General features: G+C 36.0%; 1 protein-coding gene across 3 annotated transcripts in view; it reads right to left on the bottom strand.

Moving 5' to 3' along the window:
- Nucleotides 1-6,465: 6,465 nt before the first annotated feature.
- The window catches only part of LOC131079859 (uncharacterized), a 100,410-nt gene continuing 82,722 nt past the window's right edge, over nt 6,466-24,153 (bottom strand). Inside the window, exon 3 of one of the 3 annotated variants that reach the window (XM_059218397.1) lies at nt 6,466-6,491. In XM_059218397.1, the coding sequence (XP_059074380.1) occupies nt 6,481-6,491 (11 nt within the window). In that variant the 3' untranslated portion in view covers nt 6,466-6,480. Of the gene's footprint in view, nt 6,492-17,141; nt 17,563-24,153 lie in introns of those variants that run through there. The other 2 variants (XM_057957199.2, XM_057956576.2) reach the window with 2 other exon arrangements.

Below are 24,153 nucleotides of genomic sequence, written 5' to 3'. Positions count from 1 at the left end.
CCGAATGTGATTAACTTTGTAGAGCAGCAAGAAATCCCTAAAGAACCTTCCATCACATTTGATTCCAGTGAAACCATTAGGGCACTTGATGGTCCTTTATACATAGTTGCAAAAGTCAAGAACACACCTTGCCGTGGAGTGCTTATTGATCCTTCGTGCATGATTAATGTTATTACTGAAGAATTCCTTTTTACTTTGCAATTGAATCAAGTGATATATGACAAAACAGATGTGATTGTGAAATTATTTGATACATTTTCTTCTCCTGCAATTGGTTCTATTACATTGCCTATTGAGGTCCATAACAAATCTCTTGATGTGAACTTTGCTATTATTCCATCTGCCGAACAATTTCGTGTGAAGCTTGGTTATCCTTGGCTATCTTCCATGAAAGCTATTGCTTCTCCTATTCATAAGTGTTTGAAATTTCCCCATAATGGTGAAGTTGTTACTGTCAATCATAGTCTCTTTAAATTAGCTGAAAGAACTTCTAGTGTTCCTATTGATTACTTTTGGCCTAAACAATTCCAATCCCTTCCTCCGCGAAGTGATCATCTTTTTAAATCTTATCAAAAGTGGAAAACAGATATGATCCTATCTCTAAGTGAACCTAGAACACCTAAACTTGACATTCCTATCATTCTTGAGAAGGAAGTTCTTCCTTTGAAAGATAAAACTAATGTCTTTCCTCAAGAAGATTCCCAACCCATCCCTATGGATGTGACTATGTCTATGCCTAATAAACTTCCTAAGAGTAGACCTATACCTCCTCGTCATGATGGACTTGGTCTTCTCCCTAAACCAAATATTCCTCCTTTATATGGAGCAGTTCCTCCTCCTTCCTTTTATAGAGAGAAGAGACCTTCTTCTTCTCCTATTATCCAGCCTAAGAGACCACAACCTAAACACCCAAGTGCTAAGGATGAGAACATTCCTCCTCCTCAATCTTCTCCACTTCCTACTAAGACTAGACGAAATCGTTCTGCACGTGAACGCCGGCGAAAGCGTCGTCTTAGAGCTCAAACTTCGCAATCTCCAAAAACACCTTCAAAAAGCATTATTCCATTTTCTCCTCAGCCGGACATTGAGCCTAAATCTCCTAAACATAAGATGCATGATGGTCTTGATCCTGTGCGAGTTAAAGATCCTATTTTTATAAATCTTGATGATGATATAGATGAAAATGTTATTCATGATGAAAATGTTACTCCTCTTGCTTCTGATAGTGAATATGAACTTGTTGATGTTGATAACCATTTATCTAATGAATTTTCTAAAGCACTTATCCTAGCTCCTAGACAAGAACAATGTGGCTCGGAACATGAACATAGCCCTTGTTTGGATCTTGTGATAGCTCCATCTGCTGTGTTGGATGTTCCTCCTCTAGCGTGTTCCCTGCCTTCCCGAAACATTGATCAGCAAGATCGGGGGGTAGATGACGTGCTAGACTTGTTACATTAGCATAGCAGATTCTTTCCTCCTCTCTTTCGTTACTTCTTCTATATGTTATTCTCATTCTTCTATTTGTTGTCCTTAGTGTTGTCTACTAGAGGACGATGCAAAGCATTGAGATCTCTCGATCTCTCTCATGTTGACTCAAAAGACACATGTGTTCCCTTCTTCTAGGTGACCTTCCTTGATTGGGGAATGAAGAACAATTATGCATACATACATATGATATATATACATGACTTATCATACAGCATACTGACCCCGAGGAAAGCGAAGTCACCTCGTGCTTTGTGTTTTGTGTCTATTATCCTTGGGTTTATCTCACACTGGGGGGCTAAATCCTTGCGATAACGTGCTCCTTTCCTTTCTCATTTCTTATATGTATCACTACCTTAAAGCAATCACCCCCGGTGAGGCGTGTGCGATCGCTTTAACGTAGGGGGGCATACATCCCGTTCATATCTTTTCAAGATACTTGAAAATTTCTTGGTAAATTTAGCCTTGCCTTGAAAATTTTTGATATCTTTCTTGCATGACTCATAGTGAGGGAACCTTACTACTGACAGTCATGGTTCTCCCTCGTGATCTTCCCTTTTACTTTGTCAATCGAAGTCGTAAGATCCTTAGTCCACTGGGGGCTTGGTGTATCTTGCCTCCTTGACATGGTGAAAGTCTTTCAATATTGTTTCCTTGTACTTTACCGGAAGTATGAGTATATATACTCCCGCTAAAGTGGGGGCTAAATGTAGCGTCCTAAAATTGCGACACTTGCAATTTCGACTGCATTTCGGTCTTCACGATGGCGACGCAACACGCAACCTGAATGGAGACCCCGAAACTTGCTCACGACACCAAAAACTGCATTTTTCAAGCACCCTGGCCTGAACCTCCTTGCACCCTGCTGTCCCGGGAGGTGGGACCAGAGCGCCCAGCGCCCTGGTCCCTGGGTCCTATTTTGGGCCCGGTCTCCTAAGGGGCTCGGGTCTTTTTGTTTGCAAATTGGAAATTAACTTTCCTGGTCGGCATAAGGTCGGGAAAATCAATCTATCAGCCCTAAATGACAAGTATATAAACTACATTTTTCTCTCTCATTTGGCATGAAGAGGAGATATGTAAAAAAGCGTGGAAACTATACTCAAACATTCAAGCATTCAAGCATTCAAGCATTCCTTCAAGCAATTGATCATTTCAAGTCTCCATTCAAGGCTAAGTGTTGCATTCAAGACAAGGATTCAACCATTGAAGAGGAGATCACATACTACATGCTACATACAACATACAACATACAACATCTAAACCTTCGCACATAAGGATACAAACATCCTTAGAACAAGGTATTAGTACTTGTTTTACATACATTTACATTTACAGCTCTTGCTCATTTCTTGGTTAATTCCAAAACCGGGGTTTGACCTAAAGGCAAATCCCTAATCCCTAACCCCCCAATCGTCTTCGCTTTTCTGTGTGTAGGTTGCAGGTACGCGACTGAAATTGAAGATCTGGAATCCTTGTGCAGAGACGAACAGATCCCCCTTCGTTTCGCGGATTTTTCGGAGGACCGTGGCGCCGGGCGCCATCGTCCCGACAACTTTTGCTCAAATTTGCAGGACAGCGCCGTATCGACATTTTACTGCTAATTCCAGGTCCGCAGCTTCATCCTATAATCCGAACTCAGTTTATAAGCAAATCTTTGTCACTTTCTATGCATGCTTAGTTTAATTCTTCTATCAACATTCTTTACAAAAGAGGGTAGCCTTGCTGTCTTAACCCTTGAAACACATTTAGCATCCAATCTTGCATTGCGTGGGATTGGATCTAGTGGGTTTCAACCCCTCTTTTGAATGTAAAGTCTCTCCCCTAAGTGAAAACCATCGAATCCTAGCGAACCTCCCTTCTCTCTCCTCGGAGTTGGAAGAGGGGAGAACAACTAGGGTTCGATCGCGATTTTCCGCTTTACACTAACATGTCCTTGTAGTCGGGACCCATCTTGCATTGCTTAGTTGCATTGTAAACTTAAGTGCATTCTCCTAAGTTGCACTTAAAGGGGGGTGTTGGTGTAATTATTTATTCATCTTGGATGTAATTACACTTTACTTAAGTACATGCATAACATTGTAGCTTGCATTTGGATATAATTACACTTTACTTAAGTTTACTTAAGTACATGCATAACATTGTAGTTTGCATATAAGACACTTAGGGAGATGTGCATACATTGGGAGTGTGTATATAGGAGAATTTTCACCTATTATAGTGTGATCTTGTTGTTACATTCCACCTTCGATGGGTGATCCACCTCATGTGGAATATTTTACTATTTCTCCTACCTACCCTTGCATCTCATTGAACCACATGTCATCATTGTGTGCTCTCTTGTCTCTTAACTTTGCCTTTACAAGCAGGCTTATCATACATTGTATGTAATGATCCAATTGATCTTATTTTGCTCTTGATTAGAATACAGTTTATTCTTATCAAATCTATTTCTCTATCCTATTGTGCTATTCATTGTGCTCTAGATCTTGGCTATCTTCAACAAATTCTTACAGTTTTCCTATTGGTAATCATAAGATTCCTTTCACAACTTGGACTTTGCATAGTGTTCCAGTAATGATTTAGCAACTAACATAATGGCACCATGTTGCTTTGTCATTTTTTTACCTAAGGCATCCATAGTACCATTTGTTTGATTGTCTTGACCTATGAAAAGTGGCAATGTGTCATATATACTAAGCTTTATCAAGTCCACAACTTATGTAACCAATGACTTGGTGTAGACTAGTAAGTAGTGCACAATGGCCTTCTAGAAATTGAACCATGAATAATTAACCATGAGACACAAATTGGCCATTAGCTAATAGGACTTTACAGTGTTGCGGAAGATAAGGTTATCAATTTCAAAATAGGCCCACCATATACTTAACATGGACCAATGGGATACCGCTGGCATGCAATAAATATGTAATGAATGTCAAGTAACATATAATAAGATCAATAATAGGCACAAGGATGCAAGATAAAACAATAATTGTTCAATGGATAAAAATAATAAGGTTACTTGTTATCGCCCCAAAATGTGCCATGTAACAACACACAAAAAGATACATAACTAGATAAAGTGACAAAGGAAACAAGAAAGGTCAATATATAGTGAACACCAAAATATAGTGCATGCTTTACGTTATATTCTACTTTAGTAGGCAAGACAGCATCAAATTAAAGTGAAAGTGGAATGTAATAAAGCATGTACAAAGGGTTTTAACAAGGCTTTAGAAAGGTTTAAAACCAATAAAAGGCATAACACTTGAATTGCAACATAGTCCCAATAGAAATAATTTTAAAAATTGACCATTAATGGAAAGTGGTTGATAGTTGTGTTAGTGATCTATTTTTTAATTAGATTGTAATTTGTTCAAGGCGTGTATAAGGAGTATTGAAATAATTCGGTTAGTCTTATGAGGCTTTTGAAAACTAAATTTTGTTACATAATAGGTGTATAAATATATTATTAATCTTTAAGAAATATACATGAATGATTTCTCTTGTTGCCAACACAATTGTCCATAATTGGACCACAAAAAAGTTTGGAATAATTACATAGAAGTTTACCTTCTTGAAGCAGGGCAACTCACATGGCATCACTTCATCGCCTTGTACCTCAAATGGTTGTTGCAAATTATGGTTTTAAAAAGGTTTTAGAAAGGCTTAAAGCTGATAAAAGCATAACACTTGAATTGCAACATAGTCTAAATAGAAATGATTATAAATAATGCCCATTAATGGCAAGTGGATGACAAATTTGTTGGTAACTTAATTTTTTAAATTAGATTGTAGTTTGTTCAAGGCACATATAAGGAGATGTTGAAATAGTTCAATTAGTCGTATGGTTTTTTTGAAAACCAAATTCTATCACACTAGTAAGTGTATAAATATGTGATCAATCCTTTGGAAATACACATGGATGATTTCTCTTGTTGTCAACACAATTGTTCATAATTGAACCCACATTGAAGCTTGGAATAATTACATATAAGCTTACCTTCTTGAAGTAGGGCAACCCACATGGCATGGTCACTTTATCACCTTGTACCTCAAAAGGTTGTTGCAAATTAGGTCTAACATGCATACATAGCTAATCTTGTTTTTGAACTCATCAAATGCATTTTGTTGGCACCCCAAGCAAAGAACTTACCAATTGATATGACAACATACAAAGGTGCTTTTGTGGTTGAGTACTTGCTCAAATATTGAACTACAACCATAAAAATCCTCAATCGGGTTACATTGTAAGACTTGGGCCAATTTAAAATGGCATCTACCTTTGTCATATAAATATGAAGCTCTCCATCTCCAACCACATGTCCCAAGCATGTAAGTGAATGTTGTGCAAAATCATGCTACTTCTCATTCAAGAACTTGTTATCCTTCAAAACTTACAAAACCTCTTTCCATGGGTTCATTGTTCATCAAAACCCTTCTTAAAATTAGAATATATGAATAATCAGAAGCATCACATTGATTAAATTTGTTAAAGTAACAAATCCATTGCATAACCCAAATGATAGAACCAACTATTCATGTAAACATTGTCGTGTCTTAAATATTGTTTTCCACATATCATCCTTGTTAATCCTCATGTGGTGATACCTAGATTTCAAATTGACATTTGTAAATACTTAACATGCTAAAGCTATTCTATGTGATCAATTTGTGCAAGACGAGCCTATTCTTTATAGTTATCTTATTCAATATGTGAAAGTTAGTTACATAGTTTTTCATTAAATGCAGGTGCTAAAATAATAGGACCACATGTAAAAGTACTAGAATGGATTACACCATGGTATATAAAAAATTGCAATTTTGTTTATATTTCATTGTACCCCAATAGTGATTTCAAATAAATTTGTTAGGTATTGAAGAGGAGACTACCTAGTAGCAAATGTATATCATGCTCTATGGCTCTTTTAGGAGATGGCTCTTTAGGTTCTTCATACATCTCCTTGATCCATTACAATATATCTTCCATCATCATGTGCTCTCTATATATACACAACATAGGAATAATATTTCATTGAAGAACTTTCTTTTTATCTTAAAAGAAGCAAAGCAAACCTAGTACTAACACCAATATATAACGCATGCTTTAAGTTACATTCCAACCTACTACAACAAGTCAACATCAAATTGAAAGGAAAGTGTGATGCAACAAATGATACAAAATAGGTTTTAATAAGGTATTGGAAAGGTTTGTGAACAATACAAGAGCATAACACTTGACTTGCAACATAGTCCCAACAAAAATTTTAAAAAATAATAATAATGATAATTGACTAAAATGGCTAAAATGGCAAGAGGCCAACAGTTAGTAACTTTACTATTTTAAACTAGATAATAATTTATTCAAGACATAAACCGTAAACCAAATTTTGTTACACCAATACATGCATAAATATGTAATCAATCCTTGGTAAATGCATATAGATGATTTCTTTTGTTTCAACACAATAGTCTAAAATTGAATCAAAAAAGAGTTTTGAATATCACATAGAACCTTTCTTCCTGGAGTAGTCACTCCATTAGTTTGTACCTCAAAGGTTGTTCTAAATTAAGGAAAACTAAAATTGGTGCATAGTTAAACCTCTTTTTAAACCCGTCAAATGATTTTTGTTGTTTAACATCCCAAGTAAAGGACTTACCACTTGATATGACAACATACAAAGATGTTCCTATTGTTGAATACTTCCTCGAATATTAAACTACATCCACAAAGCTCCTTGCTTGGTTCAAACTAGAAGGCTTCAGCAAATACAAAAATGGCATCTTTCTTTGGCATATCAATGTGAAAGCTCTCTATCTCCAACCCCATGCCTCAACTAGACAAGTGATTGTTGTGCCAACTCGTACTACTTATTCAAGAGCAACTTCTTATCCTTCAAAACTTGCAAAACTTCTTTCCCATGAATTAGGTGTTCATCAAAAGTCTTTTAAAAATTAAAATATCATCTATGCAAACACAATAAGTTTACAAATAGTCTAAACATCTCATTAATAAGATTTATAAAATTTGCAAGTGTGTTGCATAACCCAAAAAGTAGAACCAAGTATTCATGCAAACATTGTCTTGTCTTTAATGTTGTTTTTCAAACATCTTCCTCATTGATCCTTAGTTATTGGTACCTATATTTCAAATTAGCATTGGTAAAATACTTAACATAGTGTAGCTAATCTATGAGATCATCAATTTGTGTAAGAGGTAGTCTACTCTTGATGGTTCTTATTAAATGTATGAAATTCAATTACACGCATTTTTCAAGAACAATCTCTCTTGGATGCTAAAACAATAGAACTACATGTCAAAGTACTAGAATGGATTACACCTTGGTCTATCACAAGTTGCAATTATGTTTTTATTTCATTGTCCCCCAATAGTGATTTTTTATTAGGTTAATGTTGACAAGAGGAATACATAACAGCAAATATATCTCAATCTCTATGGCTCTTTTAGGAGGCAACCCATTAGGTTCTTTAAAATTCTCCTTGAACTATAACAACAAATCTCATCATGTGCTCTTTGTTAGTAGACACAAAGAAATATTGCATTGAAAAAATTCCTTGTCATCTTGCTAATCTCTTAAAAGAAGCAAAACAAACTTACTACTAGCAATTATCTTTTCTTTTTTTGGGCTTTTGAAGCACTAGGGATTTTCCTTCCTTTAGTGGAGTTAATGGTGTATTGCTTGCTCTCCTTCAACCTATATTTAATGGCTCTCTTTGAAAAATTGTAACACACAAGGGTTGACACAAACTACACACCACATTAAGAGATACAATATCCACAATGTCTGCATCAACAAGATGCTTATTAATAGCAAACCTAATTGTGCATTGTTTTATATCTTGTATCTCAACTCCTTGTTTCACCTATCTCAATAAATAAGGATTAGGAGTGTTTTGTGTCCTACCACAAGAGTTTGCGTTGAATGGCCTCAATTTCCTTACTAAGTTTTTGGAAGAGGCAATACAGATATCAAATAAATTGTCACTTATTGTAGAACAGCTCTTACCCATTTGTTGGTCCAAAGCTTAATCTGCTTTAGATTTTAGGTAATTATTTTCCAAAGTTGCCTATAATTTTCGTTGTGTATGAGGAATTCAATGTATTGTTGTGGGAGCATGCTTTCTTGAGAACTCAAGGATTATGAGGAGGTCGTTAAACTTGAGTTGATAAAGATTATACTTGACTTTGCCTTATTTCTTGGCTGCCAATAAGCACACTTTTATTTACCAAGAAGAGCATTGATGTGGTTGAGCTTGCTAACCTAAATCATTGAGAACAACTTTGTACCATCTACAAGTTGATAACTCGTGCATTGCTGTCCCTCTTTCAGTAGCAAGTAAACCATGAATTTTATGGCTGAGCTAGGTTTCACTTAGTGCTCAAAGAAATTGTTCAATCATAAGGATGAAGAAACGGGCCAAAATAATCCCTTGCCTCGGGCCTTTTGTGTAGGAAAAAGAGGGACCCATGTGTTCATTGATTGAAACGTTGAAAGTTATAGAGGGGATGTAACAAATGATCCATTTATTTCTTCTTTGTTGAATCCCATCACCTTTAGAGTATATCAAGAATCTAAAGTTGCATATATCAAAATCCTTTTTAAGTAATGTGTTCATGTTGTGTAATCTGGTATCTCCTTCCCAATGGATGTTTACTATCAATTATTGTCATCAATAATATTAGGCAGTGATTCTTTGTTTAGAGCAGATTTGTTGAATCAAGAGGTATCAGATCCGACAATGAGAATCAAGTTTTCACTTGCATGTTGTCACTAATAATATTCTTCTTTTTAGTGGTATAGCGAGTTTGTAGATTACAGCTTTCTCTTCTTTTGCCATAGCTTCCAACAAATCGGCTTCCCTTAGTTGTTATTGGAGATTGGAAAGAGTTGATTTCACTTGTGTAAATATAATTTCCAAATGGATTTGCATTCCAAAACAGGTTGCATCTTTTAACATACATCATTCTTTCACGGAACATGTAAATGTTGTGTCAACAAAGACTGAATGATCCTCCTCCTTCCACCGTGTATTAACTTAGTCTCTATGTTCTGGATGTTGGGAATATTACATCATTCCTGTAGGGTTGTTAGTTTGTCATATAATAATTATTTGTTAAATTGGTTGAAGTTTATTTGTTTGTATTATGAGTTATTAAAACAACACATCCATGTAAGGAAGTTGTTATAGCAACTCTCCTATAATACAGAAGATGAAACTCTTATAAATCAATAATGTCTTGTTGAATGAAAGAGTACACAAAATATTATTTGTGTATAAAATTTTCTCCAGATTCCTTTCATGGTATTAGAGCCAACATATCCAATATGCTTGTGTTGATGGCATCAATAATAGTGGTGTGATTATTGTTGTCATGTTGTGCCACAGTCATTATGGTGCAGGGGCACCTCTTCAACAAGACATTCATGGATCAGAGGATGAGGACTAGGATCGTAGGATCATTGTGAATGTCTTTTTTTTATGCATTTTCATGTTTTGAATAAGGACCCCACCTTGTAAACCAATGTCCCAAATTAGGCATCCTGATAAGCCAATTTGGACAATTTGGTAAATAGGGGTAGAATGATGTTTGTTTTGATGTTTTGAAGGATTTTAGGGTGTGTAGGTGTTGTTTGGTTGATCCAACTTGTGTGGGTTCCAAATTTGTTTTGGTTGACAACTTTTGTCAAAAGTGCAACATTTTGAATTTCGGTTGATGTAAGCCTCTCAACGGCTCCAAACTCTTCAAAATTCGGTTGGAAACCGTTTGGAGAAGGCCTAGATACCTTGTGGACACGATTCCCAAGGTAGGAGGAGTTGGTGATTGAAGTTTGGAAGCATAATAAGACAGAAATATGAGTTTTTTCCCTGAAAATCTGATCTTGTTGTTGTACGTCATTGTACGAATTGATTCTGACAAGTTTGTTCATGGAGTAGATAGAGGATTGAGTTACCTTTGTTTTGGAGGTGGTTTGAGGTTTTCATCCTCTATGAGCAGTGAGAACCCCTTGGTTTCCTGACTGTAACTCGGAAAACCAGGGTTTGGCTAGGGTTTTGCCAAATAATGGTCATATCTTGCATCTCACCCATCTAGAAGTTCTTTCCTTTGGTGGAATGCAAGATTGGCCAGTGTATTTTAAGATTCCCATGGGTCTTTGCAGGGGAGGCTTTGTTGTGAAGAGCATGAAGCAAACCTAGGTAGGCATCTCCATTTGACTACCTTGGAAACAATGAGGACAGTCACCCTAAAATCTCATAGCGGTGGATTCCAGGTGTGTAACCCTGGAATTAGAGGTTATTTGTGATTCCCCGCATGCTCCTGAAGTTGGTTTGGTGGTTGAGAGTCTAGAAATTGGAGTTGCTTTGTAATTTGAAGCCTATTAGCCCTAATTAGACCTCTAGGCTTCTAAAGGGTTCTGACCCTTAGATTTCAGATCTTGCCAATCCCTTTTGGGGATAAGTGTAACTTCATAAAGGGTACCTGGAATGGTAAATAGTTTGCCAGGTTGAGTTCAAGATTTTGGAGTTAAGGGCAAAATACCTGTTTTTGAGGGCTACTAGCCAAGTAGGTAGGTTTCCAAAGAAAGTATAGGGCATTGGTGCCAAAGCCTAAAACCAATGTTTGGAATAGTTCCTAGGTGTCATGAATTGACCAAATCCAAGGCCCCCAAGAGCAAGAGTCATGGAGAGGCATGTTGGAGATGTTGAAGCCATTTACTCATTTTGAGTAGGTGCTAATCTTGAGGAGTTGAGAGTAGTTCAAACCCTTAAGGTGTGGAGTCCTTTTTGTAGGATCCTTGCTATCTTTTGAAGGGTCTAAACCAAACCTTTGGGGACCAGTCCCTAGGTGTGAAAAGGACTCTACATCACATTGCATTGCCTGTCAATTAGATGTCACTCTTGATCTTCTATTCGCACAAGACAACCACAACAGCAAGCTAGGAAGCAACTTATTGCCCTTAAATGCATTAGATACATAATCGGCAAATGAAAATTGGCAGAGGTGGAGTCAAATCTCTTAGAAGGTGCTAAAAGGCATTTCCACACATTCTAAGGCCATGGAGAAGCCTCCTTTCATAAGAGTTGTGAAGTGTATTTTTTTTAAATTACTCTCTAGGTTGTATACACTACTAGAATTGGTGCATAGCTAGGTTGCAAGAGCCCTACACTGTGCAAAAATCATCAAGGGTGTCTGGTTTCACGGTTTGGAGCAAGTTGTAATTGTTCAAGCAATATGGATTTCGCCCCTACGGAGAATGAGATTTGAGAGCTCCATTTGCATGTTGCCACAATTTAATGTTAGCATTTGAGATCATTTATGTGGTGGTTCAATGCCTACCTCACATTTCCATTTGTTGATTTCTAATTAGCACTAAATGAGAGCTCATTGCCTGCTACAAAGATACATTTTTCTCTATTGTTGATCCTAATGTGCAGCCATGATCATTCCAATGGTTGTCCATGTACTCAAGATACATTTCAATCCATTGATCACCATCTGGCATGGTACAAGAGCGCATGTCGCTACGCATGGGGAATGACTATTGGTGTATCCATCATGGGATCTTGACCATTGTGAGAGCACTTGCAATGTAAGGTAGTTGTGGTTTGTGAATAAAGCGGAGTATGCAGTCAACTATTAATACCACAACTACCAATCCACACACAATTGTCTTGATCATTTGTTTAAATTTGGTTATAACTTCAATCATCTCAAATAATGATTACATAAACTTGGCAAATATCCTCTATAATTAGGAACACCTACTCTCTTCTCATCATCTACTACCTCAATCCCATTGGTGATATATTGTTCACAAAGAGAGGTGAGGTGTTTAGTTTAAGGATCTTGTCATTAGTGCTTTGACTATGATGCGATAGGATATTGCATTTTGAATCGAAGGCAATTTGAAGCAACAAGGTCTTTTGACATTTGGGTTTGCAATATTGTTATTATGTATTATTTAGTCTTTGGATTGATTTGCCTTAGGTAGTATTATTTATTAGTCTTCTAAATGTCTAAAGAGTTTAGTTCTTCATTATTTTTAGTAATATTTGTTATGTTAGAGTCATTTTAGTTTATTAATAAATAAGTAAAGTGTTGTTCATTTCAAGGCGCATTATCAGTGGAAATGGACATATTTGACATTGTTTCAATTAAAGGGGATCGAGTACTTTCAATAAGGAGAAAAACAACATATTGATTGAAAATTTTGAAGGTAACATTTCCACACATGGCAAGTGAAGTTATAGTTGATCCTTATTGTAAAATATCTATGGGATGTGATGAGTGGAGATACATCAAAGCCAACTAATGTTGATGAAATTATGACATGGACTGCAAAGGATTGAAAAACAATAGCTTTGATTGGTATTCGACTTTAAGATGCATACCTCCACCACATTGACTTATCAAAGACCTCAAAACAAGTATGGGATGATCTCAATGTCTTATTTGGATCACAAGCATCAAATGCAAAGATGGGCCTAAAGAAAAAGTTATTTGGGCTATAAATGATGGAGTGACAATGTTATTCAACGCATCAATAAATTTTGTTCCCTAATGAATCAACTAGCTAAGATAATAGCCAAGGTAGATGATGATCCAAAGCTATTTTGTTAAATAGCATGCCTAGGAACTATGGTAAAATGTGTTCACATTGAACAAAGTAGATGTTACTCTAATACATATAAGCTCTACCTTGATTAGTGAAGGAACCAAGAAAAATGATTCAACTATAGAGGAAACTGCAATGCTTGTCAAAAACAAGATTAACCATTCCTCTAAATCCAATTCTTCTACTTCAAAGGGAAATTAATTCTCTAAGGATAGAATTTTGTGAAACTATTGCAAGAAAAAGGGGCACATTATAATGAATTGTATTCGGTGTGCCAAGGACCTCCTTGATGGAAAGCTAAATGCAAATAAGGCAATGGTTGCATGCAATGATGAAGATACTTTTTAAGTAGCTATTGAAGACCCTCACGCAAGAACAGTGGGGAGGAATACATTTTCTAAATAAAATCAAGAGTTTATACTTGTGATTGGATTTGTATATCCCAAATCACATTTGTTGAGTGGTAATGATTAGATGTGTTTTTCCCCAATCACATCTATAGAGTATTTATAATTGGATGTGTGTCCCTCATCATAATTGTTGAGCAAAAGTGTGTCCCACGTCATAATTGTTGAGCAAAAGTGTGTCCCTATTCATAACTTTGATGTTAGATAGAAGTGTTTGTCCCTATCAAAACTTGGTGTATGACCTTGGATAGATGTGTTAGTCGCTATCTTAGTTCCATGGGTAGAAGAGTTTGTTCCTATCCTCGGATGAAAGTTCATAAAGCATAGTGAGGCTCATTCCACTATTGCTTGTCAAGAGTAGATGTGTATGTCCCTACTCACACTTGATGTTTTTTATCAACTCCTAAACATGGTTATCAAGTATTGTTAGTCCACCTATCTCCATTTGGAGAATTATGTAATATGGGGGGGTGTTGGTTGAGATTTATTTGTTTGTATTATGAGCTGTTAAAAGTTAAAACAACTCATCTATGTTAAGAAGATGTTATAGAAACTCTCTTATAGTACAAGAGATGAAAATATATATTATATTTGTAATATCTTGTTCAACAAAGGAGGCTATAGAATATTATTTGTGTAAAATTTCCTCTAGGTTCTTTTCACTTGGTACGTGAACCACATACCCTAAAATATGAAGGTTGAATCTTTTCTCTGGGTCAGTTATGTTATCTGAGCATGATCAGCCAATCATCTGAGAGGGTGGCATCATGAATTTGGGTGTTAATTTGTTTAGAAGGAACAAGCTAAATATTGGACAACCACCTTGACACCTATTTGTCTAGGTGTATTTTCTATTCTGGAGATCCATATCTATCAAATCGTCCTTGTAAATGAGTGAATCTTCCACCTTGGAATTGAATTTCCACCCTTCTTTTTTCTCTTTTGCTAATTGTATTGTCTGAAAATCCCCTACTATGATTGCCTGGCTGTCTTTATTTTGGAGGAGCCAAGCCAGCATATTTTGTAGATATTCTACACAATGAATTCCCAAAGCAAGAATATAAACATTCACAACCATAAAGGTCGTTTCTCATTGAAGAAACATGCAGTAGTTCCCCAAGGATGCAAAGAATGAAAGCTGAGAACGTATCTGGATTGGTTACAGTGGATCATTGTCTTCAACATTCAAACAAAAGAGGGAGTATTTTCAACCCTTGTTATACAATTGCCTTGCTTTCTTGGATTGTGTGGTTTCTTGCAAAATAACTGTCATTTTTTAAAACCGTTTTCTCAAGCATTTGGAGTTTTGGGGGAGTACAATTCCATGAATGTCCATGAGAATATCTGCATATTAAGGGCTACTTGGTAGTTCTTTTTGGGTGTACATGTTTGGATCATTTCAGAGATCTCAGTGCCTTAGATTTCTATAAACTATGTGTTCCGTCTGGTGCTCATTAGATGACTTTATTTTCTTCATTTTTGTCTCTTAAAGTTTCAGGGCTCCAAATATATGTTCTTGAGAGATCCTCTAATGAGGATTTCTTCCAACTATGCACAATGAGGCTTTACTAGTTATGAAACTGGATTAAAATTGGGATTCTCTTCCCTAATGTCTTCTTGATTTGAGCTCCCATTTGAGGGTGATGCCAAATTAGCCTTGGCCATGTCCTCTTCCATTATAACTACAAATGGATTATCAGTTGGGGTGGAATCCCTTATCTTTTTTTCATCTTTCCTTTTCTCACTATAAGCCTTTTAGTATCATTTAGCTGATTGTGGCCTTTTTGTGCTTTTTGCAGATCTGGCAGTTGGATGTCAACCTCCTTTTTCTTCTTCAGGGGTACATTCTTCTATTCTGCTTTTACATTCACCTAGTGGTTTTTGTAGTTCAATTGGGCAAATCCTTGCTAACCATCCATGCTCATAGCATAGCCTACATCGAAAAGGAATGTTTTCATAGTATAGTGGTTGTTCCCATCCAGTACCTCCTATATCAAGAACGATTCGATATTAGGAGTGATTGATCTAAGTTTAAGATGACACAAATCCTGGCAAAGTTTAGAATGCTTGGATCATTTGTGAGCTCAAAAAGACAGTACTCTCCCATGGCATTCCCATTTTCAATATTTATAATTCTTGCCAAGATTTACCAGGTAGGAGAGGGAGTCTTAACCCAACAGTGACTATGCTTCAGTAAAATCCTGAATACCAACACCCAGTGCTTCATGAACAGACATGATTTTTAATAAACCACAGATCCCCTTGGAAAATGCAATCAAGGCACAAGAAAGTATCCTTAGGGATTCATTAGAGGATATAAACATCCCATGGGATCCCAGATTTCTTGGACTCAATATGTAGTGTTTTTGGCCATAGGAAAGCTCCCATGAACAACAAATCAGAAAATGTTCTTTCAGCAGCCACATTCTTTAGGCCATCTACTCTGGAGGAGTTTTATAGGAACTTCCTTTTTAAAATAGACGACATTTTCTTTCAGAATGGTTTGGGAAAGAGTGCTTCAAATCTGGGAGATAAATGATCTTATTTACCCCTTATAAATCTGTTTTCCTTTTCCTAGGAGACACTCTCTCAGAACTTGTGAGTTGTTTTATGCACCAGAATGGAGCTTCAAGAGGATGCCATTGCCTCCTATAATCTAGCTATGAAAGGTCAACCCAAAATGACTGGGAGAATTCTAGGAGAGGATTGGAGGAGTAGACGAGACCTGGTTGGGGAAAGGGCTTGGAGGAGAGTGCACTATAGAGCTTGACATAACAATTCAATCCTGCATTGCAAAAACAGCTTAGCAGTTAAAACCTGAATCATTTAATAACCAAGGGAGCCACTGGTCATATTTTTCCATATAACCATATTTTTGTAATAAGAATGCCATGTTAAGGGAGATCATGAAACAACAAAATTAATCAAATTTTACCACAGATATTTTATAGGTTATATAATTATAGGGAAATTATGTGTAAAACATTGGTTTTCCCTACCAATTTCAATTCTGTTTTAAAATTCATGTAAAACCAATGGTTTCAATTCTGTTGTAGCTGTGTAATATGGTGTGATGCACCAAATTATCCTAATATTTAGTAATCTTTCACACTTTTTGTTCATATTTTAGAAAACTGCGCATTCACTACATGATTGAGGTTCGTTACACTAAACAAAAGCTTGGCTCAGCTGCTTTTTTAAAAAACAAGTATCTGACAATACTTAGCTGATATAGCATTTATTTATGCTACATCTATTTACAGTACTTAATATCTAGGCATAATTATTTACCTTAGGCATCTTGTCTATGTCCAACCACAGAATCCCTTTTTGTCAATGTGGCAAAAGGGAAACTAAAATGAAATTAAAGCCAAAAAATTGAGATGATATAAAAGATGTGAGGAAATACAAATCCCAAAACAAAGATTTCAACGTAAATGAAAAAGAGACAATATTCAGCTGTTCTTAAACCAATCCCTTAGTCCAAGCAAGTGTATAAAAAACTTTTAGGACAGATTTGCATATACAACAACAAGAGCAGAAAATTGTGATAAAACTAAAGGTTTCATGCGGTTTCCCAGCATCACAGAAATGCTCAACACTATACTAACAGGAAAATGAATTTATAGGAGGGCGAGAGTGTGTGATCATAAAAATACTGACACTTGAGAAAATTTCATCTGCAGATATATCCCACCAATTAATGTGAGATATTGATCTGCTCCTTAAACAAGCATTATTATATACGTTTACAAGCAGTTACCATGTTGGCTTTTTAATAAAATATGATCACAACGACTATTTCCACCAAATTTCCATCACTCCCGTATTAAAAAGAAAACACTTAAACAACTTCAGCATGCTAACATTTGCAGAACTATGAAAAAAGTGAAGAACAGTCTGGGCTCCTGATGAAAGATCCATTTAAATGACAGCAACTTTCAGCACATAATTGAAATATATTCCTGTCTAGCTTGTAACAGCTTTCCTGAAATTTTCACGAAATGACTTCGATGCCAAAAACAAGACTGCAAAAATCAAACACGACTTTCAGATCACATCCACTTCTCTTAAATGAAAAACTATAAAATAGGTTACTTTTACTTATCCATTATCATCAATTGATCCAAAGGCCTATGCATTTATGCAAACTGCTGCAATAAAAATGTTACTTTGAGAGTCAAATCTCCTGTATATAGTCTTCAATAGTAATTGTTTTGGGCAAAAAAAGATCACGTACAATGGCCATCTCAAGTTCTTTATTAACTACTACGGATGATTTGACAAGAATGATGTGATTGTCACAAGCAAAGTTACTTTGAAATGCAGATATCCTAAGTTAACAATCCATGAATATCCAGTCCAACTAAGACATCTAGAAATATTCTGTGTAACAAAGACATTCGTATCACCCTCATCCTGTTCCCAATCTAGTTAGGAAGTTGCAGTGAGTTCAGAAGCATCTTGTTTTTTATTTTTTCTCCACATTTCAAGGGTGGGAAGGGCACGGCCTCCACCACAGCTCCTCAACTTTCATTCAAGGCTACTCACTCATCTCTAGGGATGCCTGCTCAAGTTTCTTCACCAACAGAAAGAAGATGGTGACATCAAGTTTAACAGCCAAGTGACCAATGGATGCTTTTAGAGAATGGAAAATCCTCCATGAATTGACTCTCTAAAATGCCTTAATTTGTAGCCTTGCGGGCTATTACAAACAGAACTGAATGATATTCCATATAAAAATCTAGGCAGATTGACAAGGCATAGTTTTCTCCCAAGTTTGAGCATGAATTTGAAGGTGTTGGAAATGTTGTCACTGATGTCAAAGTGTGTTTTGTTCAAGAAGGGAGATTGTTGGAAATATTGTCATTGATGAAAAAGGTTGTTGACGTCAAAGTTTGAGAGATTGTTTGTATTATTGACTTTAACTGGAGGTCAACTCATGAAATTTTATTATTTTTAAAGAGGTGTAATTGGAGGCCGACTCAAGGAATTTTTTAGTTTGAAAGAGGTGTAATCGGAGGACGACTAATGAAATTCTATTATTATGATTTAATTTTATAGCACCGACCTATGTGTTTTATATAATTAACGTTGGCACCCAAGGGGTATAAAAAGGTGAAGCGTGTTTGTAAGTATTGTGTGAGAAAATGTTTTATCATTCGATTACAAAGCAAAGCAGATTTAATGCAAAGTAGATTTAATACAGAGCAGATTTTGTGCAGTGTGAAAGTGCAAAAAAATATGTTCATCATTTGTTGAAGAAGCAACATCTAGATGGTGAAATTTTGTAGAAGAGGTTGGTGCCTCCTAAAAGAAGAGATTGGTGTCTCTTGCTGAGCTGGTGCTAAGTTGTGGGGATTGGTGTCTCCAGTAGGTTGGTGCCTGCAAATTCTGTAAGTGGGGTTTGGTGTCTCCAGTGGGTTGGTGCTTGCGAATATTGTAAGATCATTTTATTTTTATTGTGGCTGGACTTGGACAGTAGATCCAAGAAATCCTTTCTCCGTGGTTTTTCCCCGAAAGGGTTTCCACATAAATCTTGTGTTCTTAATCATATGGATCTTGTGTGTTTGCTATTATTGTGGTTCTTAAATTTTAAATAAGTAAAATGCTGTCTTATACTGATTCAACAATTCATACGAAGCTAAATTTTGTCTTGTCTTGTGTGTTTGCTGTTATTGTGGTTCTATTCATAAGGAGCTAAATACCAATTAGTTGGTATTCCATACCTCTGAAATCCAAGAATTCACAATTCAAGCAATCAGCATATGCCTGATATCATTAGCATCCTTTTGCTGCTTCTCATTTTCAACCAACTCAATCTTCAATTGAGCTTCAACCAAATTGACAGATGCCATGGGATTTACTATCTGCACAGTGTGTTTCAAGAGGCTTCTTTTTTAATCTATTTAATCCTTCCTCCATTTTCATTTTAATCTATTCAGTTCTTCTTTCTCCTTGAAGATTTTTCGATTTTATCTTGAGCTTGTCATATCACAGGTGTATCTCCATTTGTCTATGGAATGCTGATTCTTTGTGGCATCCTGGAATTTGGTTACTTAGGCCAAGGACACAGTCTTTAATGACAATTCTCAACTAGAAAAGGAAAAAAAATTCCCAAGTATTCTCTCCCTTGGTTTGTTTTCCTTAACTCCAGCAGTCATACATTTAATGGTGGTCATAGGCTTGTCAAAAACAACTTTCAGTTGTTTCTTCTGGGCATCGACTAAGTAAATCCCACCATTGAAACAATCTTCCAAGTTCCAAGAATTCATTTGCTGTAGTCCTTATCTCAACAAAGAAATATAAAGCATCTCTGTATACCTTACTGCTCTCAAAATTCTCACCCAATAATCCCTTCGGGGTTAATCAAACTGGAGATTCTTTACAAGAGAGCACTTGTTATATTTGCTATCTCTTATCTTTTTCTTAACAATTGCTTCTTGCCTTTGTACAAGTCACGATGGATAGATCAAAGTTCAAAAAAGTTCCGTCAATTACTTTGGTTTCAATGCTAGCCATTTCAGGCTTATCAACCTATACATTGTCATTAGCACAATCAGTAAATCATTCTTCATTTTCTTTCTGATTTTCATTATATTGGTGCATGGAAAAGCAAAAAATCAAGTAGTATGCCAGGCATAATAAAGAAAAAAGGTGGATTCAAAAGATTGAGAATAAGGAAAGTATTGTGCAGTGGTAGATGTTTATGCAAGTGCAGATCCACACAAGCTTGGTTTCAGCAAGTTGCATAAGGAAGCAGTTCCATTGCACACAAAGCCAAGAAAGTGAGTGGATGCCGAATTGAGCGGCAAAGCAGCATTTGGAAGATAGTACATACAATGCCAGGATGTATGAAGAAGCAAATGTATGGCAGAATCCCATTGCATATCTCAGAACACACAAGACATGAACCAGAAATTCAGTGAAACCACTTGGAAAACATCTGAAGAACCTACCTTACTGTAACAACAACAGTTTTTACTTTTTAGGGATTAATTATTACATTAGTATGACTTGTAATTGTACTGGATTAGGTAGTGGTAGAAGAGTGAGGTGCCACCTTTGCACAAAGTATGATTACACTGTAGAATGTAATTAGAATTAAACACTAATAAAATATTGCTCATTTTGAGCACCTTGTTTATCGTTCATGTTTAATTGGCTTATGGGTCTGACTGCATTATAGGAACAAGAGTAGCGCATGAATACCAAGTAGTTAGTAGGGTAGTGGAAGTGTGTGAGGGTAGTTGTTGATGTAATGCCACACACAAGAAGGGCTCTTGCTGCTCACTTACGATGAAAAAACAAAGCTGCATTAACCTCACATTTTCGAGCCATTGAGCAAAAATGCGGGTTGTTGTTCAGGGGTGCGGGTTGTTGTGGGTGCAAAGGAGCATGTAGAGGATGAAAGTCAATTCCTTTAATTTGGTCATCTTCATTCTATTAGGTGCAACTCTAATTGATGCATGATAGACAACAACTCTATGGCAAGGTGACCAACAACTCTATGTTTGGTTGAGTCATTGGTAGAGATGACCAAGGGTATGGCCACTCACTACACTGAACATGGTGTGTAATGTCCCCTTTTTTGAATTTATGGAATTAATTAAATAATCAATTTAATTTGTCAGAAACAAGTAATATTAAAAAATTTATATTAATTATTTTAAAAAGGTCATTAGAAGTGATTAAATAAAAGTGTCGCAAGAGCCAAGGTGCAAAAAAATGAATAAAAAGGACACTTCATTACATTTTTAGAATTTTGAAGAGATAATTATCAGAAAATAAATAGTATTATTTTCTTTCCTCAAAAAAAAGTTTTAGGAGGTATGTCTTCAAAAAGATTTGTCTTGCCTTTTGAAACAATTTCATTTTCTCATGTATGAGCGTGTTCTTCTCTTCCCAAGCTTCGAGGACAAAAAGCCTCCCAGTTGCAGTGATTCTACTCAGGGATTGCCAGTATGCTCTAGGAATTAAGATTACCAGTTTTTCTAGTTTAAAGTTTTTGTTGGGAGATTTTCCTAGGTTTTTCAGTATTCATTTTGTGACTTCAAGCTATGGTTTCAGTTTTGGGTTATGATTAATGTTGTATTTCTTTCTAGTATATGTTTCTATTTGCAGATTATTATATATATTTATGATGTATAATCATTGCTGGATAATCTTTAATTTTTGTGTGTGGTCAATCAAGTCTTTATTGCAATCTTACTACAAAAAATCTAGAAGCCAGGAGGAATTTGTTAATATTTTATGGCTGCCATATCGTCATATTGGTCATCGTACTCATTGCGTGGTTATCTGATTTATTTAAATGTTAATTAACTCAAATTTGGAAGCCATCGTACATGTGTAGAGGGAGCCGCATCCCAGAAAGGTATATATATTTCTCTTTGCAGATTTGAGGGAAATCATGTAGTCTTGCACTCAAAAAATAAGGATTGCTTGTGGGCCCATTCCCAGCCTATAAGAAATCATTCCGTTTAATATTGTTGTGTTGGAGGACAAAGTTTCTGACAGAAATCCAATTGAGATTTCTTGTCTTTGCTAATTTAACCTTCGTCTAGTGGAAGCCTATTTACAGCTCTATGGAGTTCTAAACGAGACAAAATGCTGACTTGTGGGACTCACTCTATGAAACTGGGTTTATTAAGTCTACTGCAACCTTTTTGGAACTGTTGTGTCATGTATTTTAGAACAATTTCACTATCAAACAGTCACCATGCCTTTCAGCTCAACTATTGGAGGCTGCTTATTGATCATTTACTATATATTATATTCAAAGGGAATGCAGTTGCAGCCTTTGGTGGGAACATTAAAGGAGGATTTTCAGCTTAAATTTTGAGGTATCATTTTTTTTACAAATTCCAATCATTTATCTCAAGCCTGACTACATCTTTTTAAAGTATCATTTTATATTCTGGGAATGTTTATGAGTTTCAAGCATTTATATTTCAGCTAAGTGCAGAGTTTTCTAGTGTTACTACTTTCTGTTACAGCTGATTCAATCAAGGCTATTTGAGTTTAACAATTCTGATTTCAAGATTATTATTCATATGTTGTAATACTGGATTGTTTACCACTAATAATTCTAATTGGTATTGTTGAAAAACCTAGATGGTTCACCGCCAGGTCCAAGTTAATCATTCAAAAAAAAATTAATCGAAATATCCACTAGATCCTATCTTTATTTTCTATACTTTATGCCATCTTGGTGTGTATCAAAATTGAGTGATTTAGTCTGCCATCTTGGTGTATATTGAAATCAAGTGATTTAATCTGCTCTACTGCAATTCTGCTTGCATTCAACCACTTTGCCTTGATCAAAATTTGCATTTCATTATCAGTCATTTTGGCTTAATCAACTCTATGATTTGCTCATATTGTAAATTGGACGACTAGCTGCCAACATCTTTTAGAGTAAATCCTTGTCCTCATTTTAGTCTTTGTATGCTCTCACCTTGCCCACACCAAGAACTTGATGATCAGAGAGCTAGAATTCAAGTGATCACAAAAATTTTATGTAGATTTCAGCTGACACCATGTAGGGGTTACTAGAGTGGAATCAAAGTTGGTGGTCTTGCCAACTTGTTTTTCAGAGCTAACCGTTTTCATACAAAGCTATATTTCTTATGCATCCTAGAGATAGAGAGCTCTATTATTATTAGAGAGAAAAAAGAAAGGTACAAATCAGCCAAGAGAAGAACAAAAATATCCAGAGATTGAGACAAAAGAGTTACATATGGCGGGCAGAGAGAAGAGACCTATGACAAAATATGATAGTGAAGCTCAATTCAACAAACTTGTTCAAGGGCAAGAATGCTTCACTAACATGTTGGCTCAGTTGTTTCATACCGCGCAAAATTGTTATTCTTAGATCAGATTAATAGCAATTAAGATAAATCAACACAGTGAACAGATAATACACCAAGATACCCTGGGAAAACCTTCCTCTTGAAGATGAAAAAACCCAGTAACAAAGAAATCTCTGATTATATTTATCAGAACTGGATGAGACTTTACAATATTGCTTCACTCCTTGAAGCTATGAGAACAAGTTATTCACAATACACCACTGTATATGCAGACCGAGCTGCACTAGGGCATTCAAACTGTGCAATCTGCAAATGCAATGATTCGATCTGCTGTAGGATGACTTTGTTATGCTGAAGGATGAATTTGCTCTTCCTTAAGTATGAATTTGTTGATGAATGAATGAATTCTCTTGACTGAATGTATTTGCTGAATGTATTTGCTCTGCTTGATGTGATTGTAATTGATTCGGTGGTAATGAGTGGAGATTCAATCTCCTTTAAATACAATGCAAGTGACCTTTCACCAAGGGTCGGCCCTCTTCTAAAGAACACGTTTCAAGACATGAAGTGGCAGACTTCCAAGTCAGCCATTCACATGATAAATATAAATCATAATTACAAAAGCAAATCGGTTCAACTATGATTAATACATCGGTGCATATAAGTGTCTATAACTCGGACCTATAATTGTCTAAGGCCGGTAGGCCAATTAGGCAATTATATTAGCTATGTCGGCCATAGAAGGAATCCGACCATAGCTACAAACATCAACACTCCCTCTTAGTTAGGGAGGAATCCTTCACG

The sequence above is a fragment of the Cryptomeria japonica genome, chromosome 3 (genome assembly GCF_030272615.1).
Source record: "Cryptomeria japonica chromosome 3, Sugi_1.0, whole genome shotgun sequence".
NCBI classification, from domain to species: domain Eukaryota; kingdom Viridiplantae; phylum Streptophyta; class Pinopsida; order Cupressales; family Cupressaceae; genus Cryptomeria; species Cryptomeria japonica.
Note: the sequence above shows the minus strand (reverse complement) of the source record. Positions and strands in the feature narration are given on the sequence as shown.